This window comes from Hylaeus anthracinus, unplaced genomic scaffold (assembly GCF_026225885.1).
Source record: "Hylaeus anthracinus isolate JK02 unplaced genomic scaffold, UHH_iyHylAnth1.0_haploid 11994, whole genome shotgun sequence".
In the NCBI taxonomy this organism is placed as follows: Eukaryota; Metazoa; Arthropoda; class Insecta; order Hymenoptera; family Colletidae; genus Hylaeus; species Hylaeus anthracinus.
In genome coordinates, this window is record NW_026534341.1 from 10,482,310 (window position 1) to 10,503,595 (window position 21,286).

The 21,286-nt window shown below is 39.4% G+C and overlaps 1 protein-coding gene and 1 long non-coding RNA gene across 2 annotated transcripts in view; one reads left to right on the plus strand and one right to left on the minus strand.

The window, feature by feature from the left end:
* Positions 1-8,256: 8,256 nt before the first annotated feature.
* On the plus strand, positions 8,257-9,741 carry LOC128888692 (uncharacterized). The gene is made up of 2 exons (XR_008460324.1): positions 8,257-8,445; positions 8,540-9,741. It is a non-coding gene; the product is annotated as an uncharacterized LOC128888692 (long non-coding RNA).
* LOC128888512 (uncharacterized) overlaps positions 9,129-21,286 on the minus strand; it is a 220,342-nt gene continuing 208,184 nt past the window's right edge. Inside the window, exons 6-8 of the mRNA XM_054145417.1 lie at positions 19,056-19,237; positions 12,895-13,135; positions 9,129-11,604 (exon numbers count right to left, since the gene is read on the minus strand). Of these exons, the coding sequence (XP_054001392.1) occupies positions 11,357-11,604; positions 12,895-13,135; positions 19,056-19,237 (671 nt within the window). The 3' untranslated portion in view covers positions 9,129-11,356. The remainder of the gene's footprint in view (positions 11,605-12,894; positions 13,136-19,055; positions 19,238-21,286) is intronic.

The following is a 21,286-nucleotide window of genomic DNA, read 5'->3' on the forward strand; positions in this document are numbered from 1 at the left end:
AACAAGTGATTTATCAAAAAGAAATACGTTCCTTTGAAGACTTGAGTGAAATTAATACTCTTCCAAACAAAACAGATTAAAATAATGCACCGTATAATAAATCATTCCTTTACCAAACGAACATGCCTACTTAATTTCTAGAATGTATTCACGGTACATATTTCTATAATTACTCACAGAAGATTGAAACTGCTGTTGATACTCTCTATACTCCGTGACTTTATGGTTTCTTTCGCCTGCAGAACATTCTTGGATTGTTGTAAATTGATCATTGGTATTTAGAACATGCTTTAATTAATGCCTTTCACGATTACATTCCCATCTCTGTGAAATTAAATTCTCGAACAGTCTTCACGTGTTACTTCTGGTGATTTCTCCACGAATTACTACTCTCCCCGCGTGTTCTCTATGAAAACGTAAATAACTTGAATTTTCCTTTTCCAGAATAATAATGCAACGACGTTAGACATTGTACGACGTATAGATAACCATAAATCTTCCCTTCCATCTCGTCTGAACTTCCCTTTAACTCGGTTACAATAAACGCTGCGTAACGCCGAGAGTGCAGTTGCTGCTTTCGTCGCGAAATAAAGCAAAAGAAGAGAAGAAGAAAACTTCGATAAAGTGACCGCGTCATCGTCAAAGATTGTAATCCGAGCGACAGATGGTCGATTGTGTTCTCGCTCCAATTTCTTGTACAAACGAACAAAAGAATTCGAGATAATACCCGTCTTTCGAGACATTAATCAAACGTTAATTTCGGGTGTGAATCGCAGCGTTTGACGTCACGGTGGGAAAGCCATTACGAAAGTGTGGCAATGTAACAAGTAATATAACTCTAGAAAGTAGATTGCCGTGCTTTAATTAACGCCTTTGTATTGGTGCCACTGGCAGGGGGGTAAATTGCTATTTTTGTAAAAATAGTAGCTTAACGAGGAAACGACGATGTTAATTGAATTCCACAATAGCAGTGCCAGGATCGAGATAGACACGTCAGAATTAGACTTTTGTAAAGAGTGTAATATGTTTACAAATTAAAGATTCGTAGTGAGAGATCGTGTTACCTCGGGAAAAATGCTCCATCATAAATATGACGCGATTAAAAACTTTTCAAATGAAAGAAACGCACAATTCTTTTTTCATTAGAGTACTTTCTCTGTTCGTAGAAAAGTAAAACGACTCTTGAACGCAGATTCCTCTGCGTTTAGCGAACGATCCCGTTAGCCTACGGCGTAGGCCCTACGCAGATACCATCGTCTGGAAGTCGTTCCGTTCCAAAATCGCCGCGAAACGTTGCTGGCGAGCAATATCGTAAACCGCAGCAATTAAAAGCAACATTACCGTCGTTCTCGCGTCGATAAACTTTCCTCGGCGTCCTGCATCCATTCGAAATCCGTTTTGCTCGCGAGCCGGCCACGTTTCTAATGGCAGCCTCCCGACGAACCCGGAGGGTGAAAGCAGCGAAGCGTTTCTGGATTAGATAGCACGCGGTTTCGGTTAAAAATACGCTCGTCGGTTAAACCAGCAATCAGCGTTCGTCACTCTCCCATGCGACTTCCAGGGGAGTTTCTACGAGGCCGGCTCGACTATCGTGACAGTCTCTAATTGGCGACGTTTCGTACGGAAACGTCAGGTGCAAGAGGTCGTTAAGGTGTTTAACGTAACGTTTAACGCAGCAGAATAGCCGATAGTATCCGAGGAACGTGCAACGGGGCAATTGACATGCGATATCCTTACCGAGGCGTCGCTAGCATCGGAGGATTACCTTCCACCTGTTATTCGAGTACCTTCCCGGTCATGAACGCTCCCTCTGCGTGTAATTGAAGGTGAGTAAAGGAGAGCTACTCGGTTCTCTTAGGTAACAGATTTAGAGTAACTTGAGTTTCTTAAGTGGACAATAATTGACCCGGGAATTTTTGTAGTTATATATGTAAAGTTGTAGGCTCTTTGTGCAGAAAGTGGAGGAAGGATAAGGCTTTCGAGGGTGAAATTGATCGTAGGACATTTTTTTGATGTAGTTAGTCTCGCATATTAAAGTGGCGATCAAATAACCCTTAATAGTAAAATAATTTTAAAAAGAAGCTCCAAACATACAAACTCCAAATATCCATTGTAATATTTCCATTCTTAAACGAACCACCCTTATCGCTCCCCAAACGGCCTGAAAACGTACTCACCCCATGATACACTGTGTAAATCTCGGGTACAAGCCTCGAAACGTTTACGATCCCCCTAATTTTACTCTATAAATTTGTAAACGCGTAGGCACCGCGGGCACGCGTAAAGTGTCACGGGATACGAGCCCGCGGGCAGGGTTTCCATTGTCCAGCAGCCTCCGAGCGCTGGGAATCTGCATTCCAAAACAGCGCATTGGCAAACCGATAGCTGGCTGCATAAAGATCGCCGCGAACGCGGCCGTAAGGTGTTCCCTGGAATGGTTTAACGATAGCGCTCTCGCGGTGTTGGATATTTAAGGGAGTCGTGGAAATAGAAATAAACGTGGAACGAATCGATCGCTGGACCATCGGCGGGTCGGTTAAAGCGATAAAGAAAACGGTTATGGCTTCGGCATGGACAGTTTATACGACATTAGGCGTCCAACGACAGCGTCCCGCAGCCTCGCCAACCTGTTACCTAGACAAGTACGGCGCGTCTCGCACGCAACCAGGCCAGAAAAAGACCACCATAACCGTCGTACTTGATTTACGCATTCGCGTGTTTTAGGACTAAGGCTGATGGTAACGAGCCGTTTCTGCTGATCGCCACGCTTCCAGCGAGATTGGATGATAGATTTAAGAGGCTTCTTGTCGCGCGGACTTCGACGAGGCATTAATTAGTTCCATCGTCTTGCTATTTGGCATGTTAGTCGACAGTTTTCCATGCGTGATGTGATCTGGTCGAAGATCTGGTTTCTGTTAGACTGCGTAACTATGCAAGTACAATTCGATTGACGAAGTTTCGTATTCAAATCTCTTCTATCTTTATCATTCAGTCGAGATTTCTAATCACTTCGAGCCATTGCAGATTTTTAAGGTTCACGAGTGCTTGGTAAACGATCACAGCAATTATCTAAACCCATTTGTGGGATACCATCGATATTTCTCCATGATTGAAAATGTCTAGCAGATATTTTGTTTTCGATACCGAATTCTGACGAAAATAATAAAATTCTGATGTTGGACATCGCAAATTTACATCTTTAGGGCGAAGATAAAAATTACAAAATATGTTTTGGAAAATCAATGTTGTAAATATGTAGTGTATAAAATAAAAAGATTTTCATAATTTGAAATTTGAAAATTTAAGAACAAATATGTCTTCCAAACGATACCGATTCTAGAATAATGAAGAAATGTTAGTCTTCTTTAGGAATACGTGGATCGTTCACAATTAGCAAGGTGATCGTTCAACGTTGGCAAACTACACGCAAGTATGCTAACGACGGAACAGGAATGCTGAAAGTGCGTTACAATTTTACGACACTCGTCCGGACTATCCACGTCCGCAATTAAATGGTACTCGTGCATTTTTCCGTTTAACCCCGTTTATTTCGTTGTTTCAGGTTAGTGGAAGTCACTTTCTCTCGTGGCTCTTTTTGGAATCTAACAAGCTCTACGGCAATACAATTTACACGTCACAAATTGTTTGTTTCCTTCATTAACTTGCTTCATGGAAATTAATTACATATCTGTCCTTTTTTTTCGAAGCCTCAACGATACAAAAATTCACCGATCACATAGAAACCATTGTAACTTTCATATCGCAGCTGTGTTTAGATAGCCTTTACTTACAATTTGTTTTAAATATAAAATAAAATCCAATGTAGAACACTCATTTAAATCGATATTATTTTAACTTACATTTGACTCTCTCTGATTAATATTCCTTCGACTTAACATCTCATCTCTCAAAGTAATTACTGAAATGTCACTCTGCCTTTTTGACATGCCACGATTACATGGATATACACCCTGCAAAAGGTACAATAATGCACTACGTTCTGCTTGCAAAATTGGAAGACGCAACTCTTTCAACGGCCTTAGCGAGTCTTTGGCGTTTGAAAATGGCCGGGACAGCCTGCGGCGGTGTCTTTTATCCCTTTAAAAGTCGTTTCATCAACGATTCGTCTTACCAGGCTTCTTTCCCTCGAGAAGAACGAACCAGGGATTGCGAACCGCTAAATAGCATTAAATTAAAGCTATTTAACGACGGCGTAGCCATTCCACATTATCGGACGAGGTGTTCTCGCGTTCTGCATTATTTCGGCAAGTGCGACGAAGTGAAACGCGCCCGATTCGTGAAATATTTGGGTCACGAGCTCGTTAACTTTACTATAAAAGAAATGGCTTTGATCAGCGGTGGAGTTTTCAGCTGGTAACGAACGAAAGTGGAACGTGGCGATGAGATCTTACTTTTGATTGCGTATTGCTTCTTCGAAATGGAAATTTATGTTCACACCATCGATGCTGCGTACACTGTGGAGATTTTCTTTTTATCTTTGTATCCGTTTTTTTTCTTTGCTCATGATTAATGGGGTGTCCACTGCTCTAATGTGTCTAATATATTACTTTAATTGGATGTTTGGTAGATACCGTTCTTGAGATACAGCATTTTCTTTTTATTCTGACATTAGTGTAATTTTTCTGAAATGTTTAGAATTATCTTCATCTAATTGAAGTGTGTATTAAATAACATCGTGTGCTCATTGTTCATATTAAGAGTGACGTGATATCGTCAAAGATATCGACAAATGAGAAGATTTCAAACCTGAGATCTAATATTATTAATCCTAGCATATAGTATTTATTGTTACCCTGATTTCTAATATCAGTAACGTCATTTAAAAATTGAAAAGTATTGAAGTTAATTAATTGTAACCCCGTTTAAAAAAGAACTATAACATTACCTCAGCAGTTGACGTGAATTTAAACATCACTAAAAAAAGTGATTGTTTCTCAAATTAAACAGGTGAAAGTCAGGAAGTCCCAGGTGATCACCAACTTTTTACACTTTATCACTGACACCATAAAGGAATTCCAGAAGACGCCGAGATTTTCAGTGGCTCACTTTCGATGCACTACTTCACAATAACCTTTCAATTCCATAAGAATTAACCCATTCATTGCCAACTTCGAGATGTCATGTAGTTCAAATTTAATGCAATTACTCAAGGGGTAAGTTTATAGTCTTTTCAGTCACAAATTATTGCAAAAGGAGATCGTAAATTTTCTTTTTAAAACAACAAATTTAATACCTCTTTTTATTGTCAAAATAATAACCTAGATTACACATCTATATTAAATCTTGGCACCCAAAGCAAAACACTTTTGTCTGGCAGTGTATGGATTAATAGAAGATGTTTGCAAAGCCAATTCAGACGTTTTCGATTTTCATTTTGCTCTCACGAATGTTACCTCGACACCGTTACTTGTACGTCTAGGCGAAAGTCTTTCTATAGATAGTAACCGCGACCTAGACACGCGTTTCCACGAGAATCTTGCTGCACGTGAGCCTTACCCCAGTGACCTTCGTGAAATTGCTAGTCATCGTGGTTGGCTCGTTAAAGTCATCGGCGTCTTTTCATCTGTTCCTAACATGAACAGAAATTACTACCTCCTCAACGACTACCATCCGAAGATTACGGTCGTTATTGAACCTATCGTCGATAAAAGTATGTTTGCAATTGACTTCTGGCCTCTGGAATTTTTCGCGTTTTTTCCCGTTGTTAAAAGGGTACCATTCCCCATCAAAAAAAGCAATCCGTCAATCTCCGTGCCATAATACCTCGAGATTTCATATTGAATGGAGCAAGGTGCAGATTCGAGTAGAATCATCTCGTTCGTCACTGTCTCACGGAAATAAGTCTTCGGCGCACTGTAATTCGAACCGTTTATCAAGTTAGCTTCGAATTGTGTTAGGGAACCTAACGTTTAATCGTATGGGAGCATGAATATATTCCTACGAGAGATCGCCGCGGAGAGAAAGGACTGTTGAGAGCGAACTGTGAGAGAGAAAACTTGAGGTGATCCGCGGGATGCGGCTGTGAGACTCGTGAAACTTTGTAATTTACAATGTGTGGCAATCGTGCTCCACCCGCGGTTAGAAATTTTGCAAAAGTTACTTAAATCTAGCACGCTCATTCCCATAAAATGTTCACTGTAACAGAAATTCATTTCCTTGGGAAAATGTACCGCTAAATGAAAATGTTTATAAGTAAAATTCACGAGGGTATTAAAATTGAGATCGGTATTCGGTTAGATGTTCGAGGATCGCTTATGCGATTTTTCTCGTGACGTTAGGTCTCTTTCTCGTCCAGGCATCGGACCCCCCCGTGAATATAAACGAGCCTGGACGTTTTACGGCTGTTTCAAGATTTCCGGAATGCGATCCAATTTACGATAACGATCCTTGCTTCGGTACATGTCGAGGGCTCAGGACGGCCAGGAATATTGCATCCACGCAATTGCTACCGACAGACTTCACCGACCATTGAGAATGTCGGATGACTATGCTCCTCTCGTGCTTACTTTTGTCTGAGAAGATCGGCCAATTTCTACCATGACTTTCCGTCCTCTCCCATTGTACCTTTCAGCTTCGTTTGTGCCAAAGTGAGGGTAAATTAATGGAATACTGATGGACATTTCGAAAAATAAACAATGAATTTCGTTGTTGGTTGGCAGGGAATTTATTCTCTGAAGAATATTTTAACCAATCAAATGCATTAGTTACTAATGGAATTAAATTTAACTCTTTACACTCCGAATTTTCTGAATTTCAGTAAATGTTTTTCGAGCTTTACTCGACATAGGATCGTCAAAGGTTTGAAGCCTCTCTAGGAAAATATCTCAACCAATGAACGGTATTACAAAAACATTTTACACACAATTTAGAAACAGAGTAGGAACCACGTCCCTATTTATCACAGACGTTTCGTTCGCAATAATTAACAGCGTTAATGTTCCAACCGAACAAAAGTCAGATACTGCTGAGAGGGCTACGCCTCTAATATAGCTAGACCGTGAGAGATAAAGCCCGGAGAATCCCTCCGCCATAAATTACCGTGGTAGTTTAATTATTCCATCGAGACTCGCGTAATTCACTCGGCCGTAAAGCAGCGCGCTGGTACGAGGATTCAATTAATACCAAAACGCCTCAGGACCTCACGAGTGTTTGGATGCGAAAGGATAATACCGTTACCAGGATCACGCGATAATTCCGAAAATTATGCAAACGACCAGAGCCGCGCACCGTAGTACCCTTTTACGACTCGACGACGTAACGGAACCGAATTTTACCGGCACGGAGAACAGTTTCCTGCTTCGATCGGCAATCATGCCGCGGACGGAAGCCACGCTTAATTGCTAACTCCCGGCTGGACTTGCAATCGATAACCAACCTTGACCATTAACTTTCTCAGTCCCACTTTTTTTTTCCTTCGGCTAAGAAAATGTTCGCCTTCACCATCGACTATTTGTGGTTTGAGAAATTTAATATCCCCGTGATATTTAATAATCAAATCATTTTATAATGTCTTGGTATATGTTGATGGCTATATTATTGTTCGTTTGGCGAATTGACGTTTATAGTTGGCTAATTGAGTCTTTAAACGGACAGTAATATCCTGTTTCTGCTCGAAATGTATTTTTACTTTCACGTCATCGTTAAAAGTAAGGAAAACATACAGTGAAACGGTGAATATCCAACCTAATTTTCGAATAATAGAACACTTATTTTCTTAACATTAACGATATGAAAAATAACAATAAAACGTATAATAGATTCGTGAAAGATTCTATTTCAAGTGCCCTCTCAATTTCTTCCTTCTTCTCATTCGAAATAATACCATTTAAAAAATAACCGTATTAATTTGATAACCCATTGGTATCAACTGGTATCCGTACGTTATCAAGAAACTGGATAATACCAAGAATTTATCAGTCTATTATCGATTCCTGGAATACATACCCCGCTGTTTGCAACGAATCGACCTTCATTTCTCCTTGTTTAACACGAAGCCGACTTCGCTCCTTTGGATTCCGTTTCCAACAGCGTTGGTTCGCGCTCGCGGTTAAGTGGCGACGATAAGACTCGAAAAGCACGGTGTCGCGTGGTGTCACGTGCAGGAATGCGATCTCTGTGTATCGATTCGCCGTTTCGCGTGTTAATTAACGTCCAAAGAGCGCAATGGCCGAGGTGTCGTGATGGTAATAATTAAGAAGGCATCGTTACACGCCCACGTGTACCGTAGCGACAATTGATTCGTACATTTTCGCAATTAAATCGATGCACGACTGTGTGCGTCGCTTCAATTAGTTCAATTAAGATGTATCCACTAACGTTCCACGACAATTATTCGCGCATTTGTCGCGCGAAAAATTCGAAATGTCTATTAAGATACTTTCCTCTCTCGATCTGCATGATAAACAGGGTGGGATATTTATTTGGGTAATACATTTATTTATTATACATTTATTATCAATTTAAAAAAAGAAAAGTGGTGCTAATTTTTATGAAGGTAACAGTGTTCATTTGGTTCCAGAAAATAGAGGCATGGGTATTTCCAAGTTATTGATTTAAAGAAAAAATTGAACTATGTGTTTTTATTGAATGAAGTGGAACATGGAGTGTAAAAATGCAAGTTTTTGAACTGGCAAATATAAAATTGTGCTCCCTTGGAATATTCTATACCCTTTTACATAGCTTTCTTCCACCTTGCAGTCTCCTCTCTCTTTTTTGACTCTTTGTCCCCGAGACTTTGATGGAACGAACCCAACTCACCACCGCCATAGGGTTTTCGTCCTTATCTCGTCCGCGCGTTCGCGAATAAATCTGCGTGTCCGTTGCAAACGCGACTCGATTAATCAGGAACTGAAGGCACCCTTGTGGCCGCATCCCTAATTTGAAACACAGTGTCTCTTCGTTCGCTCAAGATTGCAAAGTCCTGTCCCAAGAATTCTTCCAGGCAACTTTAAATGCCGCAATAAAATTACTCAAACGAGTACCTTGGACATAGTCAAATGCACCACGATAATTTCACATAGCGAAAGCTGTTTCCAACCAAACGCGATACAAGGGTGAAATAAAAGTTTCCACGAAACAAACGATGAGACGACTGGAAAAGAATTGCGTGAGATTTACGACAACGTTTACTGACATAAAGAAAACCTCTTACAGTAGTTGAGTTTACATACAATAATTCTTGTATTTTTTTTTGTGTGGAAATGGTGGAGAGGGGGGAAGTGTATATGTATGCACGCACGAATCGCAAAGTACGCAGAGTAACATCGAAATAACACGGGATAATCGACGTCGTCGCTTCTCTTCGATAATGCTGAAGCGAGGGGAAATGTCACGAAGAGAAATCGACTTTGCAAAGTTACAAACTTAATACGATAAACAATGGTGGGGGCTTGAATCGGCTCTGGGGAGCTTTCACGGTGTAAAAATACGATATCACAATCCAGAATAAATTTACACGCGGATTTCGCGGTGATGTGTAATAAAATAAAGACCAATCGACACCCCGTACGCATCGAGAGAGACTAGAATGATTAAGAATAAATCGACGATTGAAAAATCTTACAAACTTATGTGCTTAATAACGATTAATCAGTGATAATACAAGTATTAATCATATAATAATATAATAATAATTATTATTTTCGATATAATTACGATGATAGGGCGATGTTGGAGAAGGGGGGGGGGTCTTTCTTTTTTTGTCGTTTTTATTGAAACGACGCGTTTTGAAAATGCGATTTTATGTACAACACTCCGAAACGAGGATTCGTCGCTGTCGAACGTGATGATTTTCGTGAGTTCCGTGATCGATCGTTCGCGCGTCGGAGTTTCTTCTTGTGAGCACGGAATTTCCATCGAAACGCAGACTCCTGTTCAGAGATAATTTAAAAGATAATAATATTGTTAAATAAATAAATGATCTTTTTTCTTATATTTAATTTTATGAATTCGTTCAATGCAAAAGTTATCACAATTTTTTTACTCAATCTATACGAACATTATATTCTTTTTAATTATTTTTATCTTTATCGATAGTAAATATTATTAAAAATAACGTTTTTAATAGGTACCGTTCAAAAATTCGTCGTATCAATGTAACAAACGTCTGCGTCGAGTAAGAAAACACCGACGCGAACAAACGTTTGATGACTGGCGCTTTAATTGGGAACGCTAGGTACTTAATAATACTAAACCAAATACTTAAACATTTTGACATTTTTTTTCTTTCAATGAAGACAGTGAAAAATGCTTGTCGTCCTTAACTATAGACTGCAGATATCCCCTTGTTTGCATTGCTGACGTTCTTTTCTCGTTTCACAAAAGACAATGTCACTTAATGAAAAACTCGCACACTCGATAACTCCGAGCCACACACAACGTTAAATATTAGCACTTTTGTGAATCCTGTTAAGCACCTGCTCGAAGAGATTGGTTTGCAAAAATATTTTCAAGAGGATCCAAACAGAGAGTGCTATGTTATTGTCAAAGTTGCTCAGAAATCTCTGCGAAATAAGTCAACAGCTTGTATGTTTTGTAGCAATGATTATTATTTTTTTTTTTTTTATTGACTTTCGTTCGCCATAATGGCGTGCAACTAGCACAAAACTTTGCAATAGCATTGTGCTTTTGACGAATAAAAGATTATGGACGGATTCAGATTTAATTCTCACTTTCCATGGAGGAAATGTATAGTCTCCATGCATATTCAACATTTATACAAAATAAATTTTGTTAGCTTCAAAGCTCATCTTCATAGAGTGCAAAATGACAATTCATGGACACAACGAAGATTCTTCTTCACATTCTTCTCAATGCTCACTAAAGATTTCAAACAGTTTATTTCCTTAAAAAAATAAACATATTACAGTCATTGAAAATATTTTTTCGCTTTCCCTCACATAGATTTTCCCAAATGGACCAAAAATCCATAATTGTCACGTTCCAGTCATTAGAAGCTCCGAAAAGTATTACAGGAAGTTTTACATTTTCTTGGATTAATCGTTCCTCATTCTTCCATTCCATCCATTCATCATCATTCACCCCTCCATAAAAATAAAAACACCGTCGCATACAGACCATGACATCCACATACACTAGTCTTTAGCTCCAGGAATATTCACTTCCCAGTTTGCGGAGAGTCGACTGAAATCGAAAAGGTAACCCATTCTTGAAGAGCAACCTCTATCCTCAGCACTAACTTTATTCCAGGCGCTTGAGCTCTGAGAAAATAGTTTCATCCCCTGTTCAACGATTGCTGATCGATGGCTCGAGGACCTCTGTCTTCCTGGTGCAAGGGTCGACGAGACGATTACAGATGGATCTCTGATCGAAATTCTCAGTCGGTGCACTCCGAGGCGAAGCTCTCTAGATCGACGTAATGTCCGTTCATGTTGTCCTCGAGCAACTGGGCCAGATCCCTTCTGAGCGTCTGGAATTCTGGTCTGCGGTCTGGATCAGCCTGCCAGCATCGTGATATCACCCTGAAGAGCTCGCTTCGACAATGCGAAGGCCTCTCCAGCCGATAACCGTTCTGCACGTTTCGCATCACTTCCCGCGCCGTCATGTCCGGGTACGGTGTCGAACCTGAGGACATAGAATTTTTATCCATCATCGATCGAGTAAAGGCAATTGGAAAAATCGGCTGAACATGCTAGTTTAGTTTCTGTCGTGTTCGTAATGCAAGACAAATTTCCCATTATAGGAGTCTCTACGAAAAAAATTATTCTTGGGTATGGAAGGAACGACACTACACTATGGTACTCATAAAAGAAAAAATGCATTCATAAAATATACCGATTTGCATTTATGAAAATGGCTCAAATTATGCTGTATTGATAAGTTTACTTTGGAAAATAATGGGCACCGATCGCCATGCCAAGAGCAGTTGGGCTGGGGAACATAGTACCCACTAGCAATTTCGTAGGAGGTTAATAGTATATTTATGAGAGCTATGAATAACAAATTTAAATGAGCGTTGAAATTGTATTAGTCTGCGGTTCAGCAGGTTCCACGTATGCGATTATCGCGACGAGAGTGTCCACGTTCCACGCTTCCATAGCCTTTGGTTTTATAACGGCAATTAACGGTGAACCGCACCCTTTCACCATTGTCTAAATTGCTTTTCTGCGGATGTTATTACTGTAGAATTAGCACCATTCTGTCCATGAAGTAATGAAGTCGATATTATTAGGATGGAAGACTTTGAGAACTATTGCAGTAAATTTTTCAGGCGAAAATAGTTTAGGGCTATACATATTCTATAATAAAGAACAACGATGTGACTCAATCTTTTTCACCGTAAGTTTTGTATTTATAGCATGATTTGTGTTTGACTATCATAGATTAAAAAATGACGTGGTAATCGAAAGGAAGATTGTCTTTTTTCTAACAAACTGTAATTGCCCTCTGAAAGTCCATGCCTACATTTGCAAAAAACGATTGGGGTCAAGCAAAGATCAGTGCTGTCAGTTGATCAGACCTTCTACTCTGCCATTTCACCCTGCCTTCAATCGAGCTGAAGACACATGTAGGTACACTACTGCTCAAAAGTATACGATCACTCCTTGTGTGTAAGTCTCACAAAAAAGAAAAAATTGAATCACTATTTTTAGACAAATACAAAGATGAATATTTAATACATTGTGTACACTTATAAACACCCCAAAATACTTGCCCCAAGAACATATGAATTCGAAGCCAGGAATTGAAGGAGCAATACTTCTGGTACTTACTGTACAACTCCACCCTTTCCAAATAAATAAACCTAAATTCCCAGCGCAAAGAACTCGCGACGAGATACTTTTGAGCGTCAGTGTATTCGTTGGCGTCGAAACGCTTGACTCGCGTGGCACGATAAAAAGAAAAAGAACGTACCCAGGGTGACGATCTCCCACATCAAGATCCCGAAGCTCCATACGTCGGTCTTGGTGGTGAAGAGCGAGTAAATTAAGGACTCCGGTGCCATCCACCTGATGGGCAGGGCGTTCCTCCCGTGTCTGGTCTCGATCACCTCGCCGTCCTCGTTGGCGAATCTCGACATGCCGAAGTCCGCGATCTTGCACAGCTTGTTGTGGTCCACCAACACGTTCCTCGCGGCGAGATCACGGTGGATGATCTGCGAAACCGAGGAGCACAGGTTGATCCCATAGTTTTCTTTTTTATTCCCCTTTGATTCGCGACCGCAGGTGGACGTCCTGTTACGCAACCGCATCACACAGTGTCGCGTGACAGGACGCGCGAAATTGTATCCTCGGACTCCTTGAGAGAACACGAAGAAGAAACACGACCTTCGTACCTACTCGACGATCGTCTTCTCTAGCGACGAAAACAAGCATAGAAATTAATTAGGGTAGTCTTTAGCGACGATTTAATTGTGAACTGTCAAGTGTAAATTTAGATAGAGGAGACACTGAAACATCTAATTATTTCAATTGTTAACCACTTCTTTTATTTGGCCGATAGATTCAAGTATCGAGGAGAGAAATCCTTTAAACTGTGGCCTCTTGTATCGTACAAGAAACAAAGTAAGAGAGATGTTATACTATCTATTTGTAAACTTGTAGTAAGGTCCTTATCCATAATTTTTGAAATTTTGAAAAATCCTTTGAGATACGTATCATCTAACATCTCTAGCAAATGAACCCATTGAATCTTAGATTCGAATTGGATTTGCGAGTACACGTAAAACTGGATCCCATTGCTAGTTTACTCCAAGCGATATTTACGAGTCAAATTTTATGGCGAAATGCGCACTTGCCCGCTTCGTAACACGGCGGCAGCGCGGCATTATTGCGTGTTATTATTTATTACGTGCGTGATTTATCGCGTGTTCGTCGTCGCGTATTCTTGCCCACCGCGGAAGCCGGACTTGATTTAGTTTACGCGCGCCATGGCCGAGGGACGTAAACGAAATTGATACGACGTGCCTCCGAACGTACACGGGAAATTTAATCGTTGAAATTTATAGCATTTTCATTTTATTTCCTCAACAATGCGCGATGGAATAAACAGAAACATATTGTTGTTTCGTTGGCCGTAAAGCAACATGTGTAAAGTATACTCAGTTTTGTATTCAAACCTCCGCGTACTTAAATGCAATGATTATTTATTATGGATTTATTGTTGTAGGTTGTAACCTGACAATTCTGTAACAATAAATGCACAACACTGATGTACTTGTAAAAAAAAAAAAAATCCTCGCTGTTACATAATCGATATTTTTACGATTTATAACGTGTTACGAGGTTCTGTCCACATCCTGAAATTATCACTTTAAATATTACTTCTGAAGGAGACTGAGTTCGCCGTTTCCGTGGATTCACTGATAATTAGATATTTTCGTACACGTGACGACAATACGTAATCACTGTATGTACTGAGTATAGCTAAAGGCAAATGATCTAAGGATATATATGATGTATTAGTGAAGAACTTCCCTCGAGCCATTTGGTTGCAAAAAGAATTGTTTATGAGTACCGGAACAACTGTAAGAGTCAGTCAATAAGTTGAAGAAAGATCTAAAAATAGAAACTTGTAGGCATATAAGCAAAGTAAAGGAGAATAAATTTGCAGTTTTAATATTTATTTACGTTTCAACTCCTTTTTTAGTAATATTTTGTTACGTCTTTGATTGAATAAGTCAAGGAGCAGGTTCTATCAATTCTATTAAATATCTTAATTTCTATTAATAATTAATAATTAATAATTACAAATCACCTCATACGAAGAAAATTCACAACGAACCTCGTTATTTATTGAAATTTACTACTTCAACGGCAATGTTTTCAATTTTGACTGCCAATCACAAAATGAATATATTGTTGCTCCTTATCAAGTCCTCGATAGTGTGTCGCAGATTCTTTTAAACGACTAATGGAACCCACTGTACCGATCTTTCACATCGCTGATTTCATCTCGCACGTGTATCATCCGTGGCTTCCATTTTCAATTAACCGTACAATGTGTATCGGCCTCGAGAGGTATTTCTACGAAGTCGTATATAATCTTTGATTGAAATCGACATCCTGACTCGGTTGCTCTCGAGTCGTCCTTCCAACGTAGAGCGCAGGATACTGATTCCAATCGTGACTTCGTTCCTGCTGCTTGACGCCTCCAGCCCCTCTGGCGTATAATACCTCTTCGCGAATCATAACCGGTCGACGATCATGCTTAACCATTTTCCATTCTTAATTTCGTAATCGGTCACAGCCTGCTACCGATCGCCCGAGATCATTGAAATTTAATACGAAAACCGCAGCATCCTATACAAGGTGTGCTCGAAGTACACCCTTCGTTGGTAATTAAAATTTTCATCTGCAGCAACGTTTGCAATAATTTTCTCTCTTTTCGAAACACGAGTTAAATGCTACAGTTCAATGCTAGAATTTTTACTAGATTTGATTTTGTTTAATATATGTGAAATATTTATTCAAAATTGTAGCTCAAGGAAAATCTGTCTGTATTGATGCTTCGGAAAGTCCAACAGAATATTAACAATAATAATTCAGGAGAATTTTTGTCTAAAGCATAATGGGGTTGCAGGAGAGGCCTAAGCTTCTTGCAAAGCAAGTGAGTCCTCTTTTTCCCAATGGATTGAATCTTAATAGAGTGGAACTTTTGCGTTCCAGCTGCAGACAAGATCACGATTTGTGATTCTAATGCTTCGACGATGAAAGTCGTTCTGGAAAGGATTAAGGAAACGATGACTCGTACGAAACTCGAACCAGTTGAATTATGGAAATGAAGACGATACGCATCAGCTGTGTAGAATACGTATAGCTACGTTGTTAACCACAAGTCCTTTTTTTTTCTTGAGCATCACACGCCCCGGAAACCTACAACCCCATCCGATTATTTTGTGCCTGTCGACCATGCTCGTGGCTCGAGATAAATTTTTATACTTCATTTCATTCCGTTTTTATCTCGTTTCGTTTATATAAGCTCTTCTGAAATTGATGCAAAGTGTTTACAAAGACTCGGAGCCTCGAGCACGTCTCCAGTCAGTCGAACGAAGAACCTTGATGCTTCTCGGACAGGAGTGGATACTATTGTTTTCCTTCCGATGAGTAATTATTGTCCACCAACTTTAGCTTTCGCGCGGTAATTCCGCGAAACGATTACGCGAACGTCGGTAATTCGACATTCGAAGAAGATTACTATGGACGGTTTATTTGGCGTTCGTCCTTGCGAAATTCCGCTGATAGAAGGATCACCTTCGCGAATATAGCTTCCATTATTGCTTTTCGCGGTAATAAAATTTTTTTTTGCATTACGTCTGTACTCAACGTTAGAGAGATAATTCTAATCCTTGAGAAATACTGTTCATTTTTATTTGACGAAACGTGATAGCTCCTATTTATCTGTATTTTTAAACGATAGTACGTATTTCTACTAGAATGATTAGTTGAATATCCAGTGCCAGTTGAATTAAACGATAGTACGTATTTCTAGTGGAATGATTAGTTGAATATCCAGTGCCAGTGCCATTCTGCATGAATAAATGAAGGAAGATAATATCAGCAGAAAAAGGGAATTTGCGATATCGACTGTCGTCCAACGTCACCAGTTAATCGCTGGTGTTATTATTGGCGGAAAATCCATTTAGGCACAGAAGGATGCAGACGAACATTTTATTTTATATTTTTTTTAAAGAAATAGTACCGAAAGAATAGAAACGCTGTTGTTGTAACGTTGAGAATTTGCAATTTGCAATTTGCATTATCAGTCTCGTGTGGCACGGTTTGTGCTTTCAAATTTTTAAAACGAAAGAAAAACTTGATTTCTTCCATTTTGCTCGTTTCTGTGTCTTTTCGAGTTTCCAGTTTTGCCAGTTGAAACTAGCATTTTATAATCAGATTGTTTCAGTCACAAAATTCAGAATTCTAAATAATTTCGAAATCAGAGTTATATTTTGAGAATGAATTTTATACAAATATTTAGATTAAGTATGTTAAAGGAATGTACCATTAGTGGCAATAATGATATTCAAAGATTTTCACTAGAAAGTACATCACGAATCCAGCAATAGTCCTTAACACGCATTGAAATCACTGAAGTAGAATTCTTGTAATGCTACGTTTACGATTTTATTACATGAATACTAGACATGATATCGTTTCGAAATATTTTTTGGTACATTTCACAAAACATTCAATATAAGATTAAAAAGTTTGGGTTCCCTATCTTCAAAATTGAGGCAGCTAGAATTTTTTGCTTTTAAGAATCTACTGTAAGGAATTTAGATTAGGTCAGTTAAATGTGTGCATAGTGATATCATTCGTTACAATTTATTAATAAATGTTATCGAAGCTATTAAGAGCCGTGGCATTGCATAAATTAGCAAAATTATCTGGAATTCCTTTTTCGGAAAATAAATTATATTCGACGCACACGTGGCACAGACAGAAAGCATTCCGCAAAACTAGTTTTCAAAGGGACCGTGCCTAAACGGTTCTGTTACAAACTCGCGCCGTTATTTTTCGCCGTACATGGACAAAAGGCGCGATATAATTGATACAAACGTCTTTGCGTGTCCCCGCTAATGTAAGTTTATTGCTTTCTACACAGCAGCTCGCATGGGGTGGTCGAACAACTTGTTCGAGAATTCGTCGCTTTCGAAAAAAAACACGGCCTATATTTATTTCCCACTGACATGAATTCACCTGGTAAAATTATCGTCTGTCGTACGTCTCATCTTTATGACAGCGTGCAAATATTTGAGACGCAAATATCGTTGGCAACCTGTTTGTCAAACCGTCGCTTTTTCGCTCTCAACCTTCGACGAAAAAATATATATATATCCAGTTCGAAGGACGAACAATCCTATGGATTTTTTCTCAAGAATTTTTTTAGAGGAGAGAACAAGTTTATTATTATTAAGCAAGAGACTAAATGGAAATTTTGTTGTTTAAATTGTAATAGTAGGCAAATTTTATATTCCTGTCGTAGATTACTAAAACAAAACGAGAATTAATCGAATAAATTTGAGGATAAAATTTAAATCAGATTTAATTAAGAGTTTCATTTGAAGTTTGTGAAATAAAATTTGCTTCTATATAACAAAAAAGAAGGGAAATCTGAAAGCAGTATTTTCTCAGTATTTCAGTATTTTAATGTTCCTTTTCTTTACAAAAAAAAAATGAGACTGTTAATGATGGATTTCATCGATAAATTTCATCGAGTGTTTGAATCCCTGTTTTCATCGATTATGATTTATAGACAGATCCACACTCGAGATGAATTAAGAGCGTATTCAACCTAATACGAGGTAGCAGAATCTCGAGTGATTCTACAATGTAACGTCGCAATAAATAGACGATGGCCGTTTCCTTTTGGCTCCGACGCGAAGATCGGTCGAACACGCGAGAATATAAATCGTAATAAATTTCGTGGCAACGCCAAGAGGTCTCGCGAGAGTGATCGAAAAACAGATAACGCAAGTGTTGATTTACGAGCATTCGCGAAGGAGTGGATTCCGTTTTCGAAATTCATAAGAAATCTAAAAAGACCTTAACCTTGCTGTGGAATTTCGAAGCGCTGACAAAAACAGTGAATTTATTGTTAACGTTACAATATTCGTTAAACACTGCAATTAAGTTTCAACCTACATACATGTTTCTATATTTTTCCAGAAAGTTCCACGTTAAGCAAACAATTATGCAAGGAAACATTGTGAAAGTTTCACATTTTTTATTTTGTGTGTGCGTGTTTCAATTTAATAATTAATTTAATGCTGTTCACACACAAATTTTGTCATGACTCTCGGGTATTTAAAATCTTTCTTGCTTTCGTGTTTTTTGCAATGATCATTACCCCTTTATATACGTGAATTCAATACAAACAATATATTCTAAAGGGCACAAATTCAAATAGCTCACTTTATCCTCATTCCGCATTACTCCTGTTCTCTCAAAGTCGATAAACCAAGAAATACAATGGCATCGCATATCAGACTGCACGTAATCGCAACTTTCTTTAAGTTGTGCAGTTTCTACGGGCTATTTCCCCAAATAAAGTAAATGAAAACACCAGCTCACCTTCTTGGACGCCAGATACTCCATTCCTCTCGCCACGCAGTAACCGAAAACTGTGAGGTCCCTGGACGTAAGGGCAGCCGAGTCCTCGCTGAAGTTGTAGAAATCCTGCCTTGTACGATGATCACGCAAATACGCCAGCAGTTTCCCGTACATCACGTACTCCAATATGAGATAATGAGGTTCTGCGAACAACCACGATCGCATAATTAATTCCACGAGTGGGAAGTACCCGCGGGATTCGATCAACATTAACCACGGACAACTGAGAGGAGCGTGCAGAGGATTAGAGGACCACATGGCGAGAATACGAAGGGCTGTACTGCAGGGGGAGGCCCTTAAAGTAATTTAACCGGAGCACTTTCGGGCCCTCGTGGGTAGTATCCGGTTGATTGTAACTTATGGGCCCACTTTTGCTGGCCCAGCGAGCTCGTAACTTTCATATTAGGCTAGCATTACAGCCCCCTAATAACTTCGGTTTGTTAAGAAGCGTTTCTTTCTTCCGGTCGTTCGGGATCTTTGCCGCTCGAACCCCGCGGCGCGTCCAAATATTTATTCGCGTGTTAAAACATGTAGCAGTACTCATAATTCGAACGACAGTGAGCTTTAACTTCGCTCCGGGGGTGCGGTTATTCCTCGAGATAACACCTTTATCCTTGAAGGATGAGTAATGGCTGTTCGAGTAATGCCGTGGTAAGAATGTATGGCGTTTGGGGAATACCCATGTATTTTGGAGAAGAAGAAAAATGTTGTGGCAGCTTTAGGGTCGGGGGCACGCGACTTAAAGTGGACAAATTAGGATGCAGAAGTGAAATTAAACATCTCGAGTAATGATTTTTTTATAGTATAGTTGTTGGAATTCTATTCCAATTTCCTTAATTAAAAATAATAAATTCTCTACACGGTATCTAACACAGCAAATAATATCAATAAACTAAGAATAAATATTATTTCTGGACTATAAAATGAATGTTAATCCAGAGTCCCGAGAAACCTGAGGTCTGTAGGAGTCCCCAGATCCCCAGAAGTCCAGTAATCTGTACCACTCGTCACAAGGCCAAGGTCATTCATACCACAACCTAGATCCCGTTATTTTGAGTTCTACTAGTCTGAAATTGCGTCTATCGATCCAACGAGTGCTTTATATGTCGTGATCCCATGAGTAGTGGGTCATTGAGTGGTATGAGCTTAACTTCTGCTGTATCAGATTTCACGTGTACAAGGTTAACTCTGTCAGGTCCAACGAGTCCGGGATCACGTCGTATCGGGTTCCACGAGTCAAGGGTCGTTCTCCCCTAACCGAAGTTCCGAGCCCTCGAGACTCGCTGTTCCCCGAACAAAGATGTCGTGGAACAAGAAATCGTAGATGAAGTTGCCCTACGCGAATCGAATACTAAACGACATTATATTGCGATGCGATATGAGTATACGAGTACGTTGATGTATCGGTCTCGATTAGGTGCAAGTGAATAATTGGAAATAATTGCCAGGCACGCAGCACTCGTGCGAGACTCCTTTGCATAATCCAACGGAGATGAGTATCTACTTGTTCGACAATCAATTTCTTTGATTGCTTACAATTGCTGCGCGGCTATTCGTAACTACCAGTTTTCTGTAATTTGTGGCCTTAGAAACGAGAAGAGCTATGCTCGGTTTGCGAGGGTTACGTGGCAATTTAATTTTCATAATTGACAGGTAATTGTTCGCTGTCAGGCGCTGTGATGGACTCGATACTGCGATCGGATCTTATTTTAATTGATTGGAGGAAAATTTAGACCCAGGTGGCAAGAAAGGCTTACTCATGCTTAAGCTAACCAATTTTCTTTGAATTTTCTTTTTTCTTGCAGCCATCGTTTGATGAATCAAGAATGAACTACTGTATTAAATAAGATAATCAACATCTAATAAACGCACTTAAATTCGTGAAGACATACAAGTCACGTTACAGATGTTTTATATTATACAATCATTAGACATCAAATTACAAGAAACATCCCTTCAAGTAAAGTAGAACATTCCACTCGTAATTATTTAACTTGGACAAATTTATGTCGCAGCCAGAAGCGTGAAATTCCGAGTTGGTTAACTCGTTACCCGCGACAGTGGGCGTCTGAGTACAATCATTTAACACCGAACGAAGCGCGGATATATAAACGCATATTATCGTCTTACAACTTATCTCTCCCTCGCGGTTTTTCGCGGCGCGATGCACGAGCTCCTTAGCATAAAACGCG